The sequence below is a fragment of the Protopterus annectens genome, chromosome 12.part0 (genome assembly GCF_019279795.1).
Source record: "Protopterus annectens isolate FY-2018-M chromosome 12.part0, PAN1.0, whole genome shotgun sequence".
Classification (NCBI taxonomy): Eukaryota; Metazoa; Chordata; order Ceratodontiformes; family Protopteridae; genus Protopterus; species Protopterus annectens.
The window spans coordinates 877262955-877285038 of record NC_056746.1 but is presented as its reverse complement, the minus strand read 5'-3'; the positions used below and the strand labels follow the sequence as shown (position 1 = coordinate 877285038).

At 44.3% G+C, this 22084-nt stretch overlaps 1 protein-coding gene across 1 annotated transcript in view; it reads left to right on the top strand.

Annotated features, from left to right (window-relative positions):
- IBA57 (iron-sulfur cluster assembly factor IBA57) overlaps window positions 1-22084 on the top strand; it is a 94526-nt gene that overhangs the window by 51427 nt on the left and 21015 nt on the right. Inside the window, exon 2 of the mRNA XM_044089908.1 lies at window positions 3546-3898. Coding sequence (XP_043945843.1) covers window positions 3546-3898 — 353 coding nt within the window. The remainder of the gene's footprint in view (window positions 1-3545; window positions 3899-22084) is intronic.

The following is a 22084-nucleotide window of genomic DNA, read 5'->3' as shown; positions in this document are numbered from 1 at the left end:
AGAGGGATACAGAGGTGGATGAGAAGTTAGAGAAAGAGAAGTAGTGTTTGAGGGAGGTTGAGAGGTGTATTGATTTTAAATGCTGGAGGGAAAGTTGTTTGGGGTGTAATATATCAAGTACAAACTAGTACAGTACTTTTGGCCAGTTTTTTTTTTTTTTTTTTTTTTTTTTGTGTGAAGTATAGCATTTTTTTCAAGGAAATGGTTGGTAGGGAGGTGAAAGAGACTGAATGCTTGGGTATCTGTGGTCCCAACCATAGGGTAGCATGTTGGTGTTTGTTACATACCAGGTAGATAACAGTGCAGCAGAAACTGGCATTGCCATACTTAACACACACAGCTCTAACTCACTCTTTCTGTGAATGGAGTTAGAGTACCCTTTATGGATTCATCTTTTAGGAGGCCCAGAAATTGAAAGAGCAAGCAGTTATCCCTGTGGGTGTGAGGGGCTCCCATCCCCACAGTCATGGTCCTTTACCCATACACATTGGATTCAGTGTAATTTTTTTTTCAGTAAACCTCTTTATTAAATTATCACATATGACATAGGCAAACAGCATTGACACCACTTTAGTTGCAAACATTATACATCAGTGTAAGTCTTGGTCCTGTCAAAACCTACAGCTTTAGATGCATGGACCTCATGAGAGCCAGCATAGTTTCTTATCCATTTCCCAACAAGTATGTGTGTCCAGACGTTGAGGTCCTACGTTTTCATACAGGTCAGCAGCATTCCCAACTGGACTATCCCAGGTGAGTTGGTTAGGGATGCCTTCCATGCCCTTAGTTCAGCTTTGGGTCTGATGGTATGCAAGGGAAATGATAGCAGAAGGCTGTCAAAAAGTTTTGTTATCCACCCAATTAATTTCAACCCTTCCCTCTTGACAAAAAGTACGTGCAAGGAAATACGTGTAGATGGTTCTCTAGAAAAGAGTCTTTCAAGAAGTCTATTCAGGCTCCTTCCTTCTGCACTTCAAAGTAGTATATGTGTGAGATTTATATTCGTAAGACTTTTAGCTGTACATGAAGAATCGGGAAGTAGATAAGCAAGAAAATGTCCTTTACTACACTTTTGAATTTAAGTGGGTCATTGTCAGTTTCAAACTTTACTCTTCATTCTTATTTCTGCTTGTCTAGGTTCACAAATGTATGTTGGTAGTAGCTGTCTTCCTCTACCTAAAGTGATTTAGATGACTGACTTCTAATGGCCAGCACCTGAGACAGTCTTGGCTCAGAGGAAGTTTCTGCTGTAGACCTTTCTGTCTTTAAAGGTCATTATAAACACCCCACTTTCCCCCGTCTTTTTTATTCGCTCATACAGCACCCAAGCTGCTAGTCAAACATGGGTTGTATTCATGTCATTATTCCTCTGCACCAGGTGCATTCCTGTACACCAAGTCATTTTTACCACTAGAAATCTCCCACACATCCTCTCTTCAGTTCCGCTTCTGCTTAGCGAGCAAGTTGTGGGCAGCAGAAACTTTTATGGTAGTACATGCGACATTCCATGTGAATGCTTTGTAATGGACACTCAAGTTTGAATGTCCATTAGCACTTGGTTCACCATACTTTTTTTCTCAGGGATTCAGCATTATGGCAAAACATCTGAAGTAGTGGATGACTTTGTACAGCCTCTCTGTAAGCAAAGTTTTTGTAGTTGTAACTCCCAAAACAACGCTTAGAACAAATGCCTTGTGCTTGGGATGGGGAAGATGCTGCCATGGCATAAGGACTTGTGAAGTTTTGACCCATCCTTGATCATATCAGTTTGTTGTTGATAAGAGCAGTTCATTTTTGTTAAAGTTATGCAGGGATAGAATCCACCAAGTCTAATTTTAGTCCACTCCAACAGTAGTGGCAGCGCGGCACTGCAACAAGCAAAGTAGTTTTTTTCTACCCTCTGTGTAGAGAGGCTGTATGGGTCTAGAAGTGGGCTTTCAAGGCAAAGAAATACTTACCAACAGTGCACATTCCATTAGAATACAGCTGACTGCAGCCCTTCCATGTCAAAAATAAGGGTATGTGATATTTTCACTCCCTTCATGAACACCAAGTTTCAAATATTTTCCCTGATTCCTTGGCAGTAGTGGCAAGATACCAACTTGGTACAAAGTTTTATTTATTTATTTATTTATTTACTGTTTCTTTTTTCTTTTTCTTTGCTTGTGTAGTTAGTTTTTTTTTTTTCTCAAGGTCAAGGAATCCAAAGCAGCAACAATCCTGTTTGTACCTTCCTAGCCCAAGCAGGTTTGTTTCCCCTGCTTCTAGAGTTTCTCCAGCCCCCAGTCTTCTGTGTCACAGCCTGTTGTTGACTTACCACCTTCACAAATGCTGTCTGAATGTGTAGGCCCTCACTGACAGCTTGGCTGCTCCCATTCCACCAGAGTGGTGTAGATTATTACTTCCCGACAAATGTCTTCTGATGCACGAATGACATGGTATGATAAATGGAAAAGCTTTTAAGTCTGGATGTCTGCCAGGAACACTGCTTTGGCTTATGAAAGGTTTATTGCATTTGTCATGGAAACATTATTTTTAGTGGTGGTTACTTCAGGCAAATCTTTGAACTGCAAGCCTTGTTAATGTTCAGTCCATAGCCTGTCTTTCACAAGTATGGGGATTTATTGCATACTGTCCCGTACCATCTTCCATGCCTAAGAAGATTTCAAAGACTAGTTTAAACCAGTCTGTACACTTGCTTTCCCTGGTAAGATTACTGTGATAAAAATAGTGTGTTCACTACATGGCTGTACATAGTGCAGATGTTGTGTAGAGAGTACCAAAACTCTTAGAAAAGATGGCCAGCTCTTTGTACCCATCACTAAAGGGAACAAAGGCAAAACGCCTACTAAACTAAACCTTCTACACCTACACGATACTTTCTTCCTTAATGCATCTTGGGATGATATTTGTGCAAGTGCTGTTTGGCCATTCCTAACTTCCTTTGCCAAACATTGCAAATTGGATGTGATCATTTGTAGTTCCCAGTCTTCCTTGGAGGTTTATTTTTCACTGGTATCTTCCATAGGCCAGCCACCCAGGAAGAGTGAATGGGAGAGGCTATTCTTACTGCTTCATCAGCCACTTACTGCTTCATCAGCCAGAGTTTTTTTTGAGGGGCTTGTTAAAAACGTTATAGGTACTCTACCATAGCACTTGATCAGTGAGAAGACATCTACTGTCATTCCCTGTCTTTATCTTAAGTGCTCCTCTTAGCCTACAACTAACGTATACATTGCATTATGGTAGTAAGGAGGGGAGAATGGCAGCCTAGGAAGCTTTTTGTGCCCCAAGAAATCATGATTCCTGCAGAGTCGGTCCTTAAAGTTCTTCCCAGAGATCCGTATTTATGGTGAGTAACTTTTTTAAACATGTTGTGTTTTAAAGTGGTACCTTATGCCTCTGGAAAGTATGTATAGTACTGCTTCTTCTGTTCTTTATTTGTATTGTCATTGGAATTTTATTCCCCAGGCCTTCACTGTAAATGAGCTTTGCCTGGTTGGACTGCTAGTTACTAAATGCAAAAAAATCTGCTTTTATTGTAGGCTGTTTGAGAGGCAAGATGAACCCAGCATTCTTTTGGAGTGTGACTGTACAGTATTGGATTCTCTTCAGAAGCATCTTAAAACCTACAAGATCCGAAGGAAGGTAAGTATAAACCCATGCACAGATCTTTTACTATGGGCCATCCTACCAAGGGATGAGGACAGAGATGGTCTTGGTGCCAGTTTGACAGACGAGAATGAGATGCACAAGAACATTGTATTTACGCCAGATCCCAGAACTGAGGCTATGGGATGGAGACTGTTGACAGAGAGAAGTATGGATGCACAAGAGATTCTTCCTGGAAGTGTTGTAGAAAGTATTAAAGAATACCATAAGCATCGCTACCAGAAGGGTAAGATGAATCTCATAAAGTACTTGGTGTACTAATTGTATTTTTTTTGTTTGCAGTTTTGACAGATAAGAGTTCTTCTGATTTGCATAACTGGAGCTCTTACTTTGACTCCCAAAACCCTACTGTGAAACCTACAGCAAATCTATTGTGTTATTTGCACTAAGAATGCAATCAATTTGCTGTAGATTTCACAATAGCCTAGCTTGCCTTGTTAATCAGTGTCACCTTCCCTTTTTCGTTTGCAGTGCCTAAGAAAAAATGAATATGGTAGAAATACTGTGCAAGTCAGTTGTTAAAATATTGTAACCTTGTAGCAATGTGGCTTACTGTGTTAAAATGCTTAGCTCCCATCCTGATTTTTCAGGAGGAAGCTGCTGTACAGGATGAAAATACATGTAATTTGCAGATTCACAAGCAGTAACATTTTCTCTATTAAATTAAAATACTTTGATATAAAGACTTTCTTTTCTTTTCTGAGAAAACAGCATACCATTCCTGTGGTTCTTCTATCCTTTGCACTCAAGGAAAATAAAAAACCTGCAAGGAGCCCTTGCCAACACAAACTGCTCAGGCTGTTCCTCCGTCACTGGTGGTGACTGTCTGCTGTGGCCATTACTGGTCTTAGTCTCCCTGGTGTAGCCTGCTCAGCCACCATGGACCAGGAGTTAGCCATGATGTCCTTCAAGGATGCATCTGCAGTCCTTACAAATGGGTTGTCCTGTCGTCAGGCAGCCCTTCGGTCGGCCGGATTCCAAAGTCTGGGTCCGGCTTCGGCTGGTGTCGCACTTCACCCGACGTCATAGCTGCAGTTCTTCGGGTATAAAGGCATCAGCCGACGCCATTTTCCTCAGTCTTTCTTGCCGCGTGGCGCCCGAAGCAGAAGCTGTTCGCAAGTGCCGGTCGGTCAGAACCAGAGATTACTACTACCGAATACTACTTCGAAGACTTCTAAAAAGCTAAGTACCCCATTGGGGACTCTTTCTTGCCTCAGCCGATGTCAGAAAATGTGAATAACTGTTTAAATTGTGCGAAACAAATACCTCATAAAGATTTCCACTCTTACTGCTTACCTTGTTTAGGCCCAGGCCACGACGTAGCAGCTTGTCTAGCCTGTGCTTCTTTTAACCGATGGACGCTTAGACGTCGGTCGGAATTTGCTGAGCAGTTTTTCGGCTCTGATTTTGCTTATATTATGCCGTCGGATCCTCCGACTTCACAAATAACCAAAAACGCAGGGAAAAAGACCGACACTCGCGGTCCGCGGTTTCGGCCGAACCGCGGTTAAGCCAACCACGAGTGTCTCGGTTTCGGCTGAAACCGAGCAAGCGGTTCTTCCTCCAGCCGAAAACATGCCTTCTACCGAGGCCTCTTCTAACCTGGTGGAATCGGCTTCTGAAATCCAACCTGCAGTTGCGGTTTCTCAGGAATTATCTGACACTATTCCCTTGGATATTTCAACCCACTGCACGTGGAGCTGCTACGCCTCCTGCAGCCATGTCCATTAAGGCCTTTGCCAGGGCTAAAGCAACTAAAGCTTCAAAAACTGTGCCTGTTAAGCCTCTCTCTCACAGGCCCAGCTCCAGTTCCCATATGCTTTCTCTGGCAGAGGATCTTATTTCTTTAATTCATGGATCCCAGCCTCATCCAGACAGGGCCTCTCATCCACCTCCAGAGAAGAGGCCTAGAGCAGAGCTCCCAGAGCCAGTATCTACAGATGATTCCTCTGTTGACTCAGAAAATACAGACCCTCCAGAGGCCCCTTACTCCCCTTACGAAGACTCTGATGCTGAAGAGTCCATCCCCTCTGCCTCTCCACCTGAGGAATTTTCCTTTGGGGAAACCTTGCATGCTATGAGGGAACAATTTCAGTGGCAGGGCCAAGATTTCTCAGACTCCAGGAAAAGGCTTAGAACCTTTTTACATTTACCACAGCATAGGCCTTTAGCTATACCTCCAGATGTTCTTCATCTCACATTGCTGCAGTCCTTACATATGGGTAGTCCGCTGTCCTCGGTCGGCCCGAATACCAAAGTATTAGGCTGACGTCGGTCAAGGCGCTTAAGACTGACATGAGGACGTCAGGGTACAAATGCGCATGACCGACGTCATATCCTCAGTCTTTTTTGCCGCATGGTCCGATGCAGAAGCAGCGTTGCAAGTGCCGTTCGTTCTGAAATTTTTCGAGTTCGGAGTTTCAGACCGAATCAAAGTTGGCTAAGTACCCCGTTGGGGAATATTTTGTTTTTTTCTTGCCTCAGTGTTTTACCGGATGTCAGAAAAAGTGAATAACTGTATTTCTTGTGGGAAACAGATACCGCATAGGGATTATCATTCTTTGTGTATTCCTTGTCTGGGGCCTGAGCACGACGTTGTTGGGTGTCGCTTTTGTGCTAGGTTCAATAAGCACACTATTAAGCGAAGGTTAGATTGTGCTAGGCTGGTCTTCGGGAAGCGGTGCAATTATAATATGCCGTCGGATTCTCCGGCGCCCGCTTCTTCGAAGAAGCGCAAAGACAAAGCAGTTAAACCCAGGCAAGATGAGTCGTCCGTTCGGAACGCCGGTTCTTTAGAGGCGTCAGTGGAACCGGTGGTTCCGACGGAGGCTTCTCTGGAGTCCCAAGGGGAGACTTTGATATTGCAGGATGTGGCCTCTCAGGAGGCAGGTCAGGCTGAAGGGGCTTCTCAGGTTACTGTGCTCCCCTCCCTTCGTAGGGTGGTTAGGCCCTCTCCTTCTGTTTCCAAGGCTTCTCCCAGAGGCAGGCCAGGTTTAGCTTCTGTTGGTGTCACTCCTAGTTCAGTAGGGTCTGTGCCCAAGAAGCACATGCTTAAAATGGCAGAAGATTTGATTACTCTGATTAGAGGTTCTTTGCCCCCTCCTGATAAGAGGCCTAGGGTGGAGCCAGAGTTGGGGAGTTTTGAGCAGGCTTCGGATGTTTCAGAGTCTTGGCTGAAGACTTGCAGGAGTACTCTCCTTATTCTGATTCTGATGCAGATGATTCGACTCCTTCTGCTTCTCCTCCAGAGGATTTTTCTTTTTCAGAGACTCCTCATTCCATGAGGGAACATTTTAAGTGGGAAGGTCAGGACTTCTCTGATTCCAGGAAAAGGCTTAGGGAATTTTTGCTTTTACCCCAGCATAGGCCCTTGGCTATACCCCCTGTTCTGGATGTTGTGGAAGATGTGTTTGCAGAGGCTTCACTTAATCCTGATTCTCTGCCTCCTGCTCCTGTTAAACTGGATAGGTATTACAGGGTGCCTGAGGCTCATAAATATCTTTATAAGAGTCCTGGGGCGGACCCAGAAACTGTTAGTCAGGGACCTAAGGGTGTCAAGGCCTCTGTTGTAAAAAATCCGGTTCCTCCAGATAGAGGCCAGAGCTTTGGATAGATGGGGAAAGAAAGTCTATACATCTTCTACCTTAGCTATGAGGGCTTTGAATTGCCAGTTTCATATGTTGAAATATCAAAACTATCTTCTTTCTCAATTGAAGTCTAAGGTGGATGCTCTGGCGGAAGGCATCGAGTGTAAGGAATTACAAGATTTGGTGCATGTTTCTGAACAGGTGGGTAAGCATTCTTTACAATGTGGTTTTGATGCTGTACAGGCCTCGTCTAGGGTGGCTGCCACTGGTTCAGTTCTTCGCAGGCACGCCTGGCTGAGGGATCAGAATTTATCTGACCATGTTAAGACAAGGATTTTGGATGCTCCTTTACAGTCTGATGTGTTGTTTGGTTCACCTGTGGAGTCAGTCTTGAAGAAAATGGAAGACAAGGCTAAGTCTATGCAGGCTGTTAAAGATTTTTTGCAAGTTCAGCCTCCAAAGTTTAGTAGGAATTGGCCTGCTAATGGGTGGACGTATCCTTCTTATGATTCTCAGTCTAGGGGTAGATCTAGACGTGGTAGGGGCAGAACTCAGAGCTCTTTCAGACCTAGAACAGGGAGTTCACCTGCACAATCTTCGGGTGAGGGCAGGGGCCAGTCCTTTCGTAAACAGGCCCAATGACCTACCTTTTCAGCTGCCAGATCCCTTTTGCCTGGCAGCACCTTTGGGAGGAAGGTTGGCACTCTTCAAGAAAAATTGGAATTTGATTACCCAAGACAAATGGGTATTGGATATCATACACCAAGGTTACAAGTTTTATTTCCATACCTTGCCTCCTTTCAAAGGCATGCCGGACGTTCCTCCTCAGCAAAGACTAGAGGCTCACAAACAAATTTCTGTGCTACTTCAAATAAGGGCCATACAACCGGTCCCTCTGCTAGAAGTGGGCCTAGGATTTTATTCCCGTCTGTTCCTAGTACCAAAGAAAGGGAACACGTGGAGACCAATTTTGGATTTATCTGTCCTCAACACATATCTGGACATTCCCAAGTTCAAAATGTTGACGTTACAACAGCTTTTACCTCTGCTGGGCAAAGATCACTGGATGGTGACTCTGGATCTCAAGGAGGCTTACCTTCATGTTCCTATCAGGCTCAGTTGCAGGAAGTATCTGCGTTTTGGCTGGGACTTCTCATTATCAGTTCTCTGCATTGCCCTTTGGCTTATCTACTGCCCAGAGTGTTCACGAAGGTTCTGGCTCCAGTGATGGCTTTCTTCAGGCTAAGAGGAATACAAATCTATCCTTATTTGGACGATTGCCTGATTCTGGCCCAAGGAAAGGACGAACTTCTTCATCATTTACAGTATGTGATAGCAGTGTTAAGATGCCTGGGGTATTCTGTGAGCGAAATAAAGTCCAGTCTAGTACCCTCTCAGGACATGTGCTTTCTGGGTGTGAGACTGAATACAGCATCCCAGATGGCCTCTTTGACCCCGGACAAACAAAAGAATCTTTCTCTTTACTTCCATCAATTGTCTCGTCAGTCCAGGCTGACTGCAAGGACAGTCCTTCAAGCCTTGGGGTTCATGGCATCTTGTATTCTGGTACTTCCCAATGCCAAACTGCATATGAGGAAGCTACAATGGTATCTCAAAAATGTATGGACACAGCACTGCCAAGATATGGACACTGTCATTCAGATAATACCTTGCATTCAAAAGGAATTTTTGTGGTGGGCTCAGGAATGTCACCTAAACAAGGGACTCTGTGACCCGGCCAGAGGCGAGTCAGATTCTAACGACAGATGCCTCAGACAAAGCTTGGGGAGCTCATCTAAATGGAAAATGGGTACAAGACACGTGGCCTGCCAGACTTCAACATCTACATATCATCTTGAAGGAGATGTTAGCAGTCCAATTTGCATTAATAGCTTTCAAGGATTTACTTCTTCCAGGGCAGGTGTTGGTTCTAACAGACAACACAACTGTCATGTGGTACATCAACAAGCAAGGGGGAACGCATTCTTATCCTCTGTGCAGACAAGCAATGATTTTGTGGGAGACTGCTCTCAGTTTACAGCTAAATCTTCAGGCAAGGTTTCTGCCAGGAGCACAGAACTCCTTAGCGGATGTGTTGAGCAGACAAATTATGGATCCCCACAGTGGAAATTGGATCCTCATGTATTTCAGAAATTGACAGTGTTATGGGGAACTCCAGACATAGATCTGTTCGCTTCTCCACTAAACTACCAGCTGCCAAAGTTTTGCACAAAAGGTTTCATCCCACAGCCTGGAAAGTGGATGCTCTCTCATTCAATTGGAGCAATCTTCATGTGTATGCCTTTCCACCTCTGCCTCTCCTCCCAAAGGTACTCCTGAAGGTCAGACAGGACAAGCCAAACATGATTTTAATAGCTCCAGATTGGCCTCGACAGCACTGGTACCCATTACTGAGAAGTCTGGCAGGGAGCCTCCTTGGCCTTTACCTTCGATTCCTCACCTGCTGTCTCAGGAGAACAGTCATTTACTCAATGTCAATCTTCACTCTCTACATCTAACAGCCTGGCATATTCTGTTTTAAACCCTGGAGGGTCTCAGCTTCCACAACAAGTTTTGAATGTTATTTTGGAGGCCAGAAGGCCTAGTACAAGGAAAGTGTACGCAGATAAATGGAGGAGATTTTTATTTTGGAGTACAGCAAAGGACTTTGATGTTTCTAAGCCTAATTTAAGTGTGGCTCTTCAATACCTTACTGAGTTATTGGACAAAGGTTTGTCCTTCTCCTCTATTAAGGTTCATGCTGCAGCAATTTCTGCTCACTATGACTGTGACCCACCATTGTTTTCTCATCCTTTAAGCAATTCCTTAGAGGGGCAAAGAATATAAGACCCCCACGTAGAGCTCCTACTCCTGCTTGGGATCTCAATTTTGTGTTGGAGAAACTCACTCTACAACCTTTTGAGCCTGCAGCTTCTGCCGAGTTGAAATATTTATCATGGAAGACTGCTTTTTTGTTGGCCATTACCTCTGCGAGAAGGGTTTCTGAATTACAGGCCCTTATGGCGGTTGAGCCTTTCTTAATTTTCCATAAGGATAGGGTAACTTTGCGTACTAATCCTTCCTTTATGCCTAAAGTGGTTTCTAGTGTGGCTTTAAACCAAACTATTCATTTGCCTACTTTTTATGCAAACCCCCAAAATAAAGGGGAAAAGATTTTACACACTTTGGATATACACAGGCAATTGCGATATTATTTGAGCAGAACTAAAGGGTTCAGGCAGTCTCAGCAGTTATTTGTTTCTTTTGCTTTGGGTTCTCAGGGCAAACCTGTTTCAAAACAAACTATTTCTAAGTGGATTGGTTTTTGTATTGCTTTCTGTTATTCCCATCATGGTAAAGAGGTTCCAGCTGGGATTAGGCCTCATTCCACTAGGGCTACTGCCACTTCTACAGCTTTTTAAAGGGGGGTGGCTACTAAAGATATTTTGGAGGCAGCTACTTGGAGTTCAGTGCATACTTTCTCTAAGCATTACCACCTTCCACTTTACTCTAAATCTAGGGCTGGTTTTGCCACTGCAATTTTACAGGGCATTTTGGCAGCTCCTAATGCTTTATAGTTTTGCCATCCTCCCTTACCTCTGCTTTGGGATTCTACCCATATGTAAGGACTGCAGCAATGTGAGATGAAGAACATAGTACAGTTTTGTACCTACCATAAATGTAGATGTTCGAAGATCTACATTGCTGCAGTCCAATTTACCCTCCCTCCTTCCCCTCTGTAGTTGGAGACGGTGGTGTAGTTTGGGTTGTGAATATTGTAAATATTGTAAATATGATTAGTGCAGGGGTGGTTGGTTGTTTTTTGCTGTCTTTTGGTTTTTGGCCTTTCTTTTTAGGGCCTTCTGACATCTGGGGCAAGAAAAGACTGAGGATATGACTTCGGTCATGCGCATTTGTACCCTGACGTCCTGATGTCAGTCTTAAGCGCCTTGACCGACGTCAGCCTAATACTTTGGTATTCGGGCCGACCGAGGACAGCGGACTACCCATATGTAAGGACTGCAGCAATGTAGATCTTCGAACATCTACATTTATGGTAGGTACAAAACTGTACTTTCTGTTGTAGATGATGCATTTAATGATGCTTGCACTGCTCCTGATTCATTACCTCCGGCCCCTGCTAAGCCCGATAGGTTCTACAGGGTCCCGGACACTCATCACCATTTATACAAGGCTCCTTTTGCAGATCCCGAGACTATCTCCCAGGGGCCTAAGGCTGTAGCAACTACATCTACTAAAAAAACCCCTCCCCTCTGAAAGGGAATCCAGGTCCTTAGAGAGATGGGGTAAAAAAGTTTACACTTCTGCTACTCTGTCAGCTAGGGCTTTGAACTGTCAATTTCATATGATTCAATATCAAGAATTTATGCTAGACCAGTTAACTAAAAAACTGTCCTCTGATGAATCTTTAGATAAGAAGTATGTTCAGGAAATGGTACATAACATACAGCAAGTTAGTAACCATTCTTTAAAATGTGGCTATGATGCACTGGAGGCTTCCTTTAGATCAGCCATGACTGGCACAGTTATCAGAAGGCATGCATGGTTGAAAGAGCAGGCCTTACCGGACCATGTCAAATCAAAACTTTTAGATGCACCCATGGACAAAGTCAATTTATTTGGTTCTCCTGCACAGCAGGTACTGAAAAAGATGGAAGAGAAGGCGAAATCTGTACAAACAGTGAAAGATTTCTTACAGGTTCAACCACCAAGGTTTAGCAGGAACTGGCCCTCCAAAAATTGGTCCTTTCTGGACTCCTCTAAAGCACAGAGAGGCAGGAATAGGCGTTCAAGAGGCAGAAACCAATCCAGGGGTGCCTACAGGGGACGCCAGTGGCAGGGTAACAACCAGCGAGGCACAGACGCAGCCACCACCACTACAACAACACAATCACAGTGACTTGGCTCTGGCACCGCCTACCAGGGAACAACTGGAAGCACCCTTAGGCGGAAAACTAGCCTTATTTTCAAAGAACTGGCATTGCATCACAAGAGAAAAATGGATTTTGCAAACTATAGACCAGGGTTACAGGTTCCATTTCCATACTCTACCAGGAAAGAGAGGAATGCCAAACCTACCACCTACTCAAAGGGCAGAAGCTCTAAAGCAAATATCTCAATTATTAAGAATGAGAGCTGTGGAAAAGGTACCATCTATGGAACAAGGAAAGGGATTTTACTCCAGACTCTTCCTGGTACCAAGAAAAGAGAGCAAATGGAGGCCTATTCTCGACCTGTCCGCTTTAAACACATTCCTCATTGTTCCAAAATTCAAGATGCTGACCCTACAGCAGCTTCTTCCCATGTTGGGCAAGGAGTCTTGGCTGGTAACTCTAGATCTCAAGGAGGCATACCTGCACGTCCCCATACGACCAAATTGCAGAAGATACCTCCGATTTCTTGCAGGATCAGAGCATTATCAATTCTCAGCATTGCCCTTTGGCTTATCTACTGCGCCCAGAGTGTTCACGAAATGCCTGGCATCAGTAATTACTCATTGCAGGCTTCAGGGAATCCAAATTTACCCCTACCTGGACGACTGCCTAATACAAGCGGACAACAAAAACAAGCTAACAGAAGACTTACAAAGAGTCATTTACCTGCTGCAAGCTCTGGGATATACAGTCAATATAAAAAAGTCAAGGCTGATTCCATCCCAAAGAATAACCTTTCTGGGTGCAGAGCTGGACACATCAAACCAGATGGCATTCCTAACTGTAGAAAAGCAAGAGCAACTACCTCTCTACTTCTTGGCATTAACAAAGCAGAACCATCTAACAGCAAGAAAAGTACTGCAAGCCCTGGGCTTCATGGCATCCTGCATAATTCTGGTCCCTCATGCCAGACTGCATATGAGAAAGCTACAGTGGTACCTAAAGAATTTGTGGTCTCAACACAAGCACAGCCTAGAAACCAAAATTCCAATCATCCCATGCCTGAAGCAAGAGTTCCTATGGTGGGCTCAGGCCTGTCAATCAAACACAGGATTGCCCTTCTGCAACAGTCAACCAAGCCAAACCATCACGACAGATGCCTCAGACCTCGGTTGGGGGGCCCACATGCTGGACAAGTGCATACAAGGCTTATGAACTCAAGACCAGCTGCACCTGTACATAAATCTAAAGGAAATGCTGGCAGTAAAATTGGCAATCCAGTCATTCAGACCATTTCTCCGAGAAGGTCAGTTGATGATAAGGACAGACAACACCACAGTTATGTGGTACATCAACAAACAGGGAGGCACACATTCATACCCTCTATGCCGGCTGGCACTGGACCTATGGAATGTGGCTCTGACCTACAACATTCAGTTACAAGCAATTTTTGTACCGGGAAAGGAAAACATTCTAGCAGACATATTAAGCAGGACTACCACGGATGCCCACGAGTGGATGCTGCATCCGGACATCTTCAAAGCCATCACAAGAGAATGGGGACTACCACAAATAGACTTATTTGCATCCCCACTCAATCACCAGCTAAAGAAATTCTGCACAAGGACGTACCACCCACTTGCTTGGAAGGTGGACTCCCTATCTTTCAGTTGGGAAAACCTGACAGCATATGCATTCCCACCACTTCCTTTGATGCACAAGGTGCTATTGAAGATCAAAGAGGAACGTCCAAGGTTCATTCTGATAGCTCCAGACTGGCCAAGGCAACATTGGTACCCATTACTGAGGAGCATGTCTCGGGAACAAATATGGACACTACCCCTGATCCCATTGCTGTTAACACAGAACAACTACAACATCCTGCATCCAAACCTGAAAACTCTGCAGCTGACTGCCTGGAACATTACATAAGATCAATTAACCCAAATTTATCCCAAAGGGTTAAAGACATTATCCTTGAGGCTCGCAGACCTTCAACAAGAAAGAATTGTGCAGCAAAATGGAAAAGATATCTCATTTGGAGTACTGCAAAGGGAGAAGATGTGTCACTGGTAAACATAGCCAACATCCTGGAGTACTTGGCAGAGCTCTTCCATACAGGCATGTCCTATTCTTCCATCAAGATACATGCATCAGCTATTTCAGCAGAATACAGCTTGGATCCCCCTGTCTTCTCACATCCTCTGCTCAGACAGTTTCTGAGAGGAATTACAAATTTAAAACCTCCTAGGAAACCACCATTGCCAGCATGGGACTTGAACTTTGAACTTTGTACTAGAAAAATTAACACTTCCCCCTTTCGAACCAGCAGCAACAGCAGAATTACAATACTTATCCTGGAAAACTGCTTTCCTGCTGGCAATCACCTCAGCAAGAAGGGTTTCTGAACTACAGGCATTAATGGCAGTGCAACCCTTCCTGATCTTCCATCAAGATAGAGTGTCCATGAGAACAAATCCTACATTTATGCCTAAGGTGGTATCCAGAGTGTCTTTAAATCAGGCTATCCACCTACCTACATTCTTCCCCAACCCACAGAACGGGAGAAAGACTGTTGCATACCTTGGATGTACATAGACAATTACGCTACTACCTGGACAGGACCAAGTGCAATAGAAAAACTGACCAGCTTCTGGTAGCATATGCAACAGGAAAGGAAGGAAAACCAATTTCAAAACGGACAATCTCCAAGTGGATAGGAAATTGCATTAGATTTTGTTACTCCTACCATGGAAAGAAAACTCCAGAGAACATCAGGCCTCACTCCACAAGGGCTACAGCCACTACCACAGCTTTCTTACGAGGAGTGGCTACCAAAGACATTATAGAGGCTGCTACTTGGACCTCCGTGCATACATTTGCCAAGCATTATAATTTACCTTTATACTCTAGATCCCGAGCAGGTTTTGCCACTGCTGTTTTGCAAGGGATCCTAACTACACCATAATCTCTCTTTTTCCTCCTCCCTAGTTTGGCTATGGTATTCTACCCATTTGTAAGGACTGCAGATGCATCCTTGAAGGACATAGTACAGTTTTGTACCTACCATAAATGTAGATGTCCGATAGGAATGCATCTGCAGTCAGGATTACCCGCCCGCCTTCCCCTCTGTGGTACTCCTAGGGTATTTGCCATCTTTTAGCTAGCTTGGGGGGATCTATTATGGTGTATTTGTTTGTATATATGTACATACATGCTTATTTTATGTGTTTGCTCTCTACTATTTGGAAACATTGGCATTTATCCAAATTTTAGCCATCCAAGAGGGCACCTGGCATCTGGGGCAAGAAACACTGAGGAAAATGGCGTCGGCTGATGCCTTTATACCCGAAGAACTGCAGCTATGACGTCGGGTGAAGTGCGACACCAGCCGAAGCCGGACCCAGACTTTGGAATCCGGCCGACCGAAGGGCTGCCTGACGACAGGACAACCCATTTGTAAGGACTGCAGATGCATTCCTATCGGACATCTACATTTATGGTAGGTACAAAACTGTACTTTCTCTGTGACCCTTGTTTGGATATGAGAGGACCACTTTAATTGGGGTCTATATCAGAGCATTGAAGTATTAAAACTTTGAATGTTCTGATATCGTACACTATTCAACTAACTCCAAGAATAGTGAAGCTGCAGAACAACTAATTCTTTCCTCGGGAAAGAATTTGGTTGGCCATTTCTGTGGCTTCGCTTAGCGCTGTGGTGGAAAGTTATGGGTTGAGTTTAGGTAAGTGTGCGATTGTACGTTAGGGTTAGGGCGCGGGTTAGGCGTGTGTGTAATAGTGACAGACTTTAGGGTTAGGGGCGGTTTAAGTGAGTTAGGGTTAGGGCACAGGTTAGGTGAGTGTGCGATAGTGACAGACCTTAGGGTTAGGGTTTGGGTTAAGGTAAGTGGATAGATAGTAGTGTATGTTTAGATTAGTGTAGCGTTAGATGTAGGAATTTAAGTGTATGTGTGTGGTTGCTGTTTGTTTGATGTGCTTGTGTTGTGTGTATGTGTTTCGGAGCAGCAAATTTTTTCCATGGGAAAAAATTCGCTGTTCTGAATGTTCGATATTTTCATGTTTAGATATTTTTGGGCCAATGAAATAGCGTTCGCTATTTTCATCTTTCGATAACGTGATATAAACGCCTTTAATTGATCTCAAGAAGAGAAAGTAGGGTCTATCTGGGAGACCTGGTCCCCAGTTCCCATCCATGAATCTTCCCTTCTGGGGATGCTGTTAGATAAATGTTTGTCTGCTTTTTCTTTCTCAGACTCCGTTTCTTGGCTTGGCTCAAGGTTTATTGCAGGCATTTAAACTTTTGAAGGGTGGCTGGAATTTTGTGGAAAAAACAAGACATTTCCCTCAGTTTGAGGATTCCCTGTCTGAAAATGAGAAAAAGGATTGGGAGAGGGCATCTTCTGATTTTTTTCTACCAAAGTATCTCATTCTGACTAAGGAAGCAGTGTCCCCAGAGTCTTCTGTGGAGGAATTTTAATTTTCTGAAATGGTTTCTAAGATGAATATGATGATGTTCTTCATCTCACATTGCTGCAGTCCTTACTTATGGGTAGTCCGCTGTCCTCGGTCGGCCCGAATACCAAAGTATTAGGCTGACGTCGGTCATGGGCGCCTAAATCTGACATCAGAGCGTCAGGGTATAAAGGCGCATGACCGACGTCATATCCTCAGTCTTTTTTGCCGCATGGTCCGATGCAGAAGCAGCGTTGCAAGTGCCGTTCGGCGTTCTGAAATTTTTCGTTTTCGGAGTTTCAGACCGATACCAAGTTGGGCTAAGTACCCCGTTGGGGAATATTTTGTTTTTTCTTGCCTCAGTTACTTACCGGATGTCAGAAAAAGTGAATAATTGTATTTCTTGTGGGAAACAGATACCGCATAGGGATTACCACTCGCTTTGTATTCCTTGTTTGGGACGAGCACGGCGTGAGTCGGGGTGTCGGTTTTGTGCTAGGTTTAATAAGCGCACTATAAAACGGAGGTTAGATTGTGCTAGGTTAGTCTTTGGCAAGAGGTGTAATTATAATATGCCGTCGGATGTTCCGACGCCTGCTTCTACTAAGAAGCGCAAAGACAAATCTTTAAAGCCTAGACAGGATGATTCGTCCGTCTTGGACGCCGGACCTTTAGAAGCTACAGCTAAACAGGTGGATCCGGCTGAAGTTTCTGTCCCAGGGGGAAACTTTGATTTTACAGGATGTGGCCTCTCAGGAGGCAGGTCAGGCTGAAGGGGCCTCTCAGGTTACTATTCTCCCTTCTATGCCTAAGGTGGTTAGGCCTTCTGCTACTGTTTCTAAGGCTCCTTCTAAGGGCAGGTCTGTCTTGCCTTCCTCTGGTGTCAGTTCTGGTTCTTCAGGGTCTGTGCCTAAAAAGCACATGCTTAAAATGGCAGAGGATTTGATTACTTTAATTAGAGGTTCTATGCCCCCTCCTGATAAAAGGCCCAGGATGGAGCCAGAGTTGGAAAGTTTGGAGCAGGCCTCAGATGATTCAGAGTCTTCTGCTGAAGACATTCAAGATTTCCCTCCTTATTCTGATTCTGATGCAGAGGATTCCACTCCTTCTGCTTCTCCTCCAGAGGATTTTTCATTTTCAGAAACTCTGCATTCCATGAGGGAGCATTTTCAGTGGGAGGGGCAGGATTACTCTGATTCACGGAAGAGACTTAGGGAGTTCTTGTTTTTACCACAGCATAGACCCTTAGCTATACCTCCGGTTTTGGATGTTGTTTCGGATGTTTTTTCGGAAGCTTCCCTTAACCCAGATTCTGTGCCTCCTGCCCCAGTTAAACCGGACAGGTATTGCAGGGTGCCTGAGGCTCAAATATCTGTATGAGTCCTAGGGCGGACCCAGAAACTATTAGTCAGGGGCCTAAGGGTGTTAGAGCCTCTGTTGTTAAGAATCCGGTTCCTCTGGATAAGGAAGCTAGAGCTTTGGATAGATGGGGTAAGAAGGTGTATACCTCTTCTACTTTAGCAATGAGAGCTTTGAACTGCCAGTTTCATATGTTGAAGTATCAGAATTTCCTCCTTTCTCAGCTAAGGTCTAAAGTGGGTGCTTTGGCAGAAGGCATAGAGTGTAAAGAATTGCAGGATTTAGTGCATGTTTCTGAACAGGTGGGTAAGTACTCTTTGCAATGTGGTTTTGATGCTTTACAGGCTTCTTCCAGGGTGGCTGCCACTGGTTCAGTTATTCGTAGGCACGCCTGGCTTAAGGATCAGAATTTGTCTGAGCATGTTAAGTCTAGAATTCTGGATGCCCCTTTACAGTCTGAAGTTTTGTTTGGTCCTCCTGTGGAGTCAGTCTTAAAGAAAATGGAAGACAAGGCTAAGTCTATGCAGACTGTTAAAGATTTTTTGCAGGTACAACCTCCAAAGTTTAGTAGAAATTGGCCTGCTAAGGGGTGGACGTACCCTTCTTCTGATTCTCAGTCTAGGGGTAGATCTAGGCGTGGTAGGGGCAGAGCTCAGAGTACTTTCAGGCCGAGACAATGGAGTTCGCCTGCTCAATCTGCTGGTGAGGGCAGGGGCCAGTCCTTTCGTAAACAGGCCCAATGACCTACATTTTCAGCTGCCAGATTCTTCTTGCCTGGCAGCTCCTTTGGGAGGAAAGTTGGCTCTTTCCAAGAAAAATTGGCATTTAGTCACCCAGGACAAATGGGTATTGGACATTATAAACCGAGGTTACAAGTTCTATTTCCATACCATGCCTCCTTTCAAAGGCATGCCAGATGTCCCTCCTCGGCAAAGGATAGAGGCTCGCAGACAAATTTCTTTACTTCTTCAAATAGGAGCTATACAGCCAGTTCCTCTGTCAGAAGTGGGCCTAGGATTTTATTCTCGCCTGTTTCTAGTTCCAAAGAAAGGAAACACGTGGAGACCAATTTTGGATTTATCTATCCTCAACACTTACCTGGATATTCCAAAGTTCAAGATGCTGACTTTACAACAACTTTTACCTCTGTGGGGAAAGGATCACTGGATGGTTACTCTGGATCTCAAAGAGGCTTACCTTCATGTTCCTATCAGGCCCAGTTGCAGGAGGTACCTGCGTTTTCGGGCTGGAAATTTACATTATCAGTTCTCTGCATTGCCCTTTGGCTTATCTACTGCGCCCAGAGTGTTCACAAAGGTTCTGGCTCCAGTGATAGCATTTTTCAGACTAAGAGGAATACAGATTTATCCTTATTTGGACGATTGCCTGATTATTGCACAAGAAAAGGACGAACTTCTTCATCATCTACAGTATGTGATGGCAGTGTTAAGATGCCTAGGGTATTCTGTGAACGAAAGAAAGTCCAGTCTAGTACCCTCTCAGGACATGTGCTTTCTGGGTGTGAGACTGAATACAGCTTCCCAGATGGCCTTTTGACCCCGGACAAACAAAGAAGCCTTTCTCTTTATTTCCATCAAATGTCTCTACGGTCCTGGCTGACTGCAAGGACAGTCCTTCAAGCCTTGGGGTTCATGGCATCTTGTATTCTGGTGCTTCCCAATGCCAAATTGCATATGAGGAAGCTTCAATGGTATCTCAAAAATGTATGGACACAGCACTGCCAAGATCTAGACACTGTCATTCAGATAATACCGTGCATTCAGAAGGAGTTTTTGTGGTGGGCTCAGGAATGTCACCTAAACAAGGGACTCTCTGTGACCCGGCCAGAGGCGAGTCAGATTCTAACGACAGATGCCTCGGACAAGGCTTGGGAGCACACCTCAATGGAAAATGGGTGCAAAACACGTGGCCTGTCAAACTCCAACATTTGCATATCAACTTGAAGGAAATGTTAGCAGTCCAGTTTGCATTGATGGCTTTCAAAGATTTACTTCACCCAGGGCAGGTGTTGATTCAAACAGACAACACTACTGTCATGTGGTACATCAACAAGCAGGGGAACCCATTCTTACCCTCTTTGCAGGCAAGCGATGATTCTGTGGGAAACTGCTCTCAATCTACACCTCAATCTTCAGGCAAGGTTTCTACCAGGAGCACAGAACTCCTTAGCAGATGTATTGAGCAGACAAATAGTGGATCCTCACGAGTGGAAATTGGATCCTCATGTATTTCAACAGTTGACAGTGTTATGGGGAACTCCAGACATAGATCTGTCCGCTTCTCCACTAAATTACCAGTTGCCAAAGTTTTGCACAAAAATGTTTCATCACACAGCTTGGAAGGTGGACGCTCTATCATTCAGTTGGAACAATCTGCATGTATATGCCTTTCCACCTCTGCCTCTTCTTCCCAAGGTACTCTTGAAGGCCAGACAAGACAAGCCAACCATGATTTTGATAGCACCGGATTGGCCTCGACAACACTGGTACCCACTACTGAGGAGCTTAGTACGAGGACCTCCATGGCCTCTGCCTTTGATTCCGCACCTTTTGTCACAAGAGGACAGTCACTTCCTCAATGTCAAGATTCAGTCTCTACATCTAACAGCCTGGCATATTCTGCTTTAGACTCTGGAGGGTCTCAGCTTCCACAACAAGTTTTGAATGTTATTTTGGAGGCCAGGAGGCCTAGTACCAGGAAAGTTTACGCTGATAAATGGAGGAGATTTTTATTTGGAGCAAAGGAAAGGACTTTGATGTCTCCAAACCTGATTTAAGTGTTGCTCTTCAATATCTTACTGAGTTATTGGACAAGGGTTTGTCTTTCTCCTCAATAAAGGTCCATGCTGCAGCCATTTCTGCTCACTATGATTGTGACCCTCCTTTATTCTCTCATCCTTGGTTTAAGCAATTTCTTAGAGGGGCAAAGAATATAAGACCCCCACGTAGAGCTCCTACTCCTGCTTGGGATCTCAATTTTGTGCTGGAAAAACTTACTCTACAACCTTTTGAGCCTGCAGCTACTGCCGAGTTAAAGTATTTGTCATGGAAAACTGCTTTTTTGTTGGCCATTACCTCTGCAAGAAGGGTTTCTGAATTACAGGCCATCATGGCAGTGGAGCCTTTCCTGATTTTTCATAAGGATAGGGTATCTTTACGTACTAATCCTTCCTTTATGCCTAAGGTGGTTTCTAGTGTGGCCCTAAATCAAACTATTCATTTGCCTACTTTTTATGCAAACCCTCAAAATAAAGGGGAGAAAATTTTGCATACTTTGGATATTCACAGGCAGTTGCATTATTATTTGAGCAGAACCAAGGAGTTCAGACAGTCTCAGCAATTGTTTTCTTTTGCTTTGGGTTCACAGGGTAAACCTGTTTCAAAACAAACTATTTCTAAATGGATTGGGTTTTGTATTTCCTTCTGTTATTCCCATCATGGTAAGGAGATTCCTGCTGGAATCAGGCCTCATTCCACTAGGGCTACTGCTACTTCTACGGCCTTTCTTAGGGGGGTAGCTACAAAAGACATTTTGGAGGCAGCTACTTGGAGTTCAGTGCATACCTTTTCTAAACATTACCACCTTCCTCTTTACTCTAAGTCTAGGGCTGGATTTGCCACTGCAATTTTACAGGGCATTTTAGCAGCCCCTAATGCTTTATGATTTTTACCATCCTCCCTTTCCCGTTGCTTTGGGATTCTACCCATAAGTAAGGACTGCAGCAATGTGAGATGAAGAACATAGTACAGATGTAATGGGATCCTATCTCGCCTACATTCATGACAGATGGGTTCGGAGCCGATCCATCGGCTCTGACTCGGCAACTAATACACTAGCACGAAGTCTCTCATTGGCTGGCTACTCCCTATCCCAGGATGCACTACACCTGCTTCCCCAGATCTCGTTTGCCGCTTTACAAGCTGGACGTGGTCTTGACTTGGCTGGAGCTAAGTGGTTCTTTTTTACCTTTTACTGGTCTTTGACCTTGGGGTTTTTCTCTATATATTAACCAAACAGCTGTTTTAACAGCTATTCTTTGTAATTTGTATATCTCGTGTCTGTGTTTGAGTGATT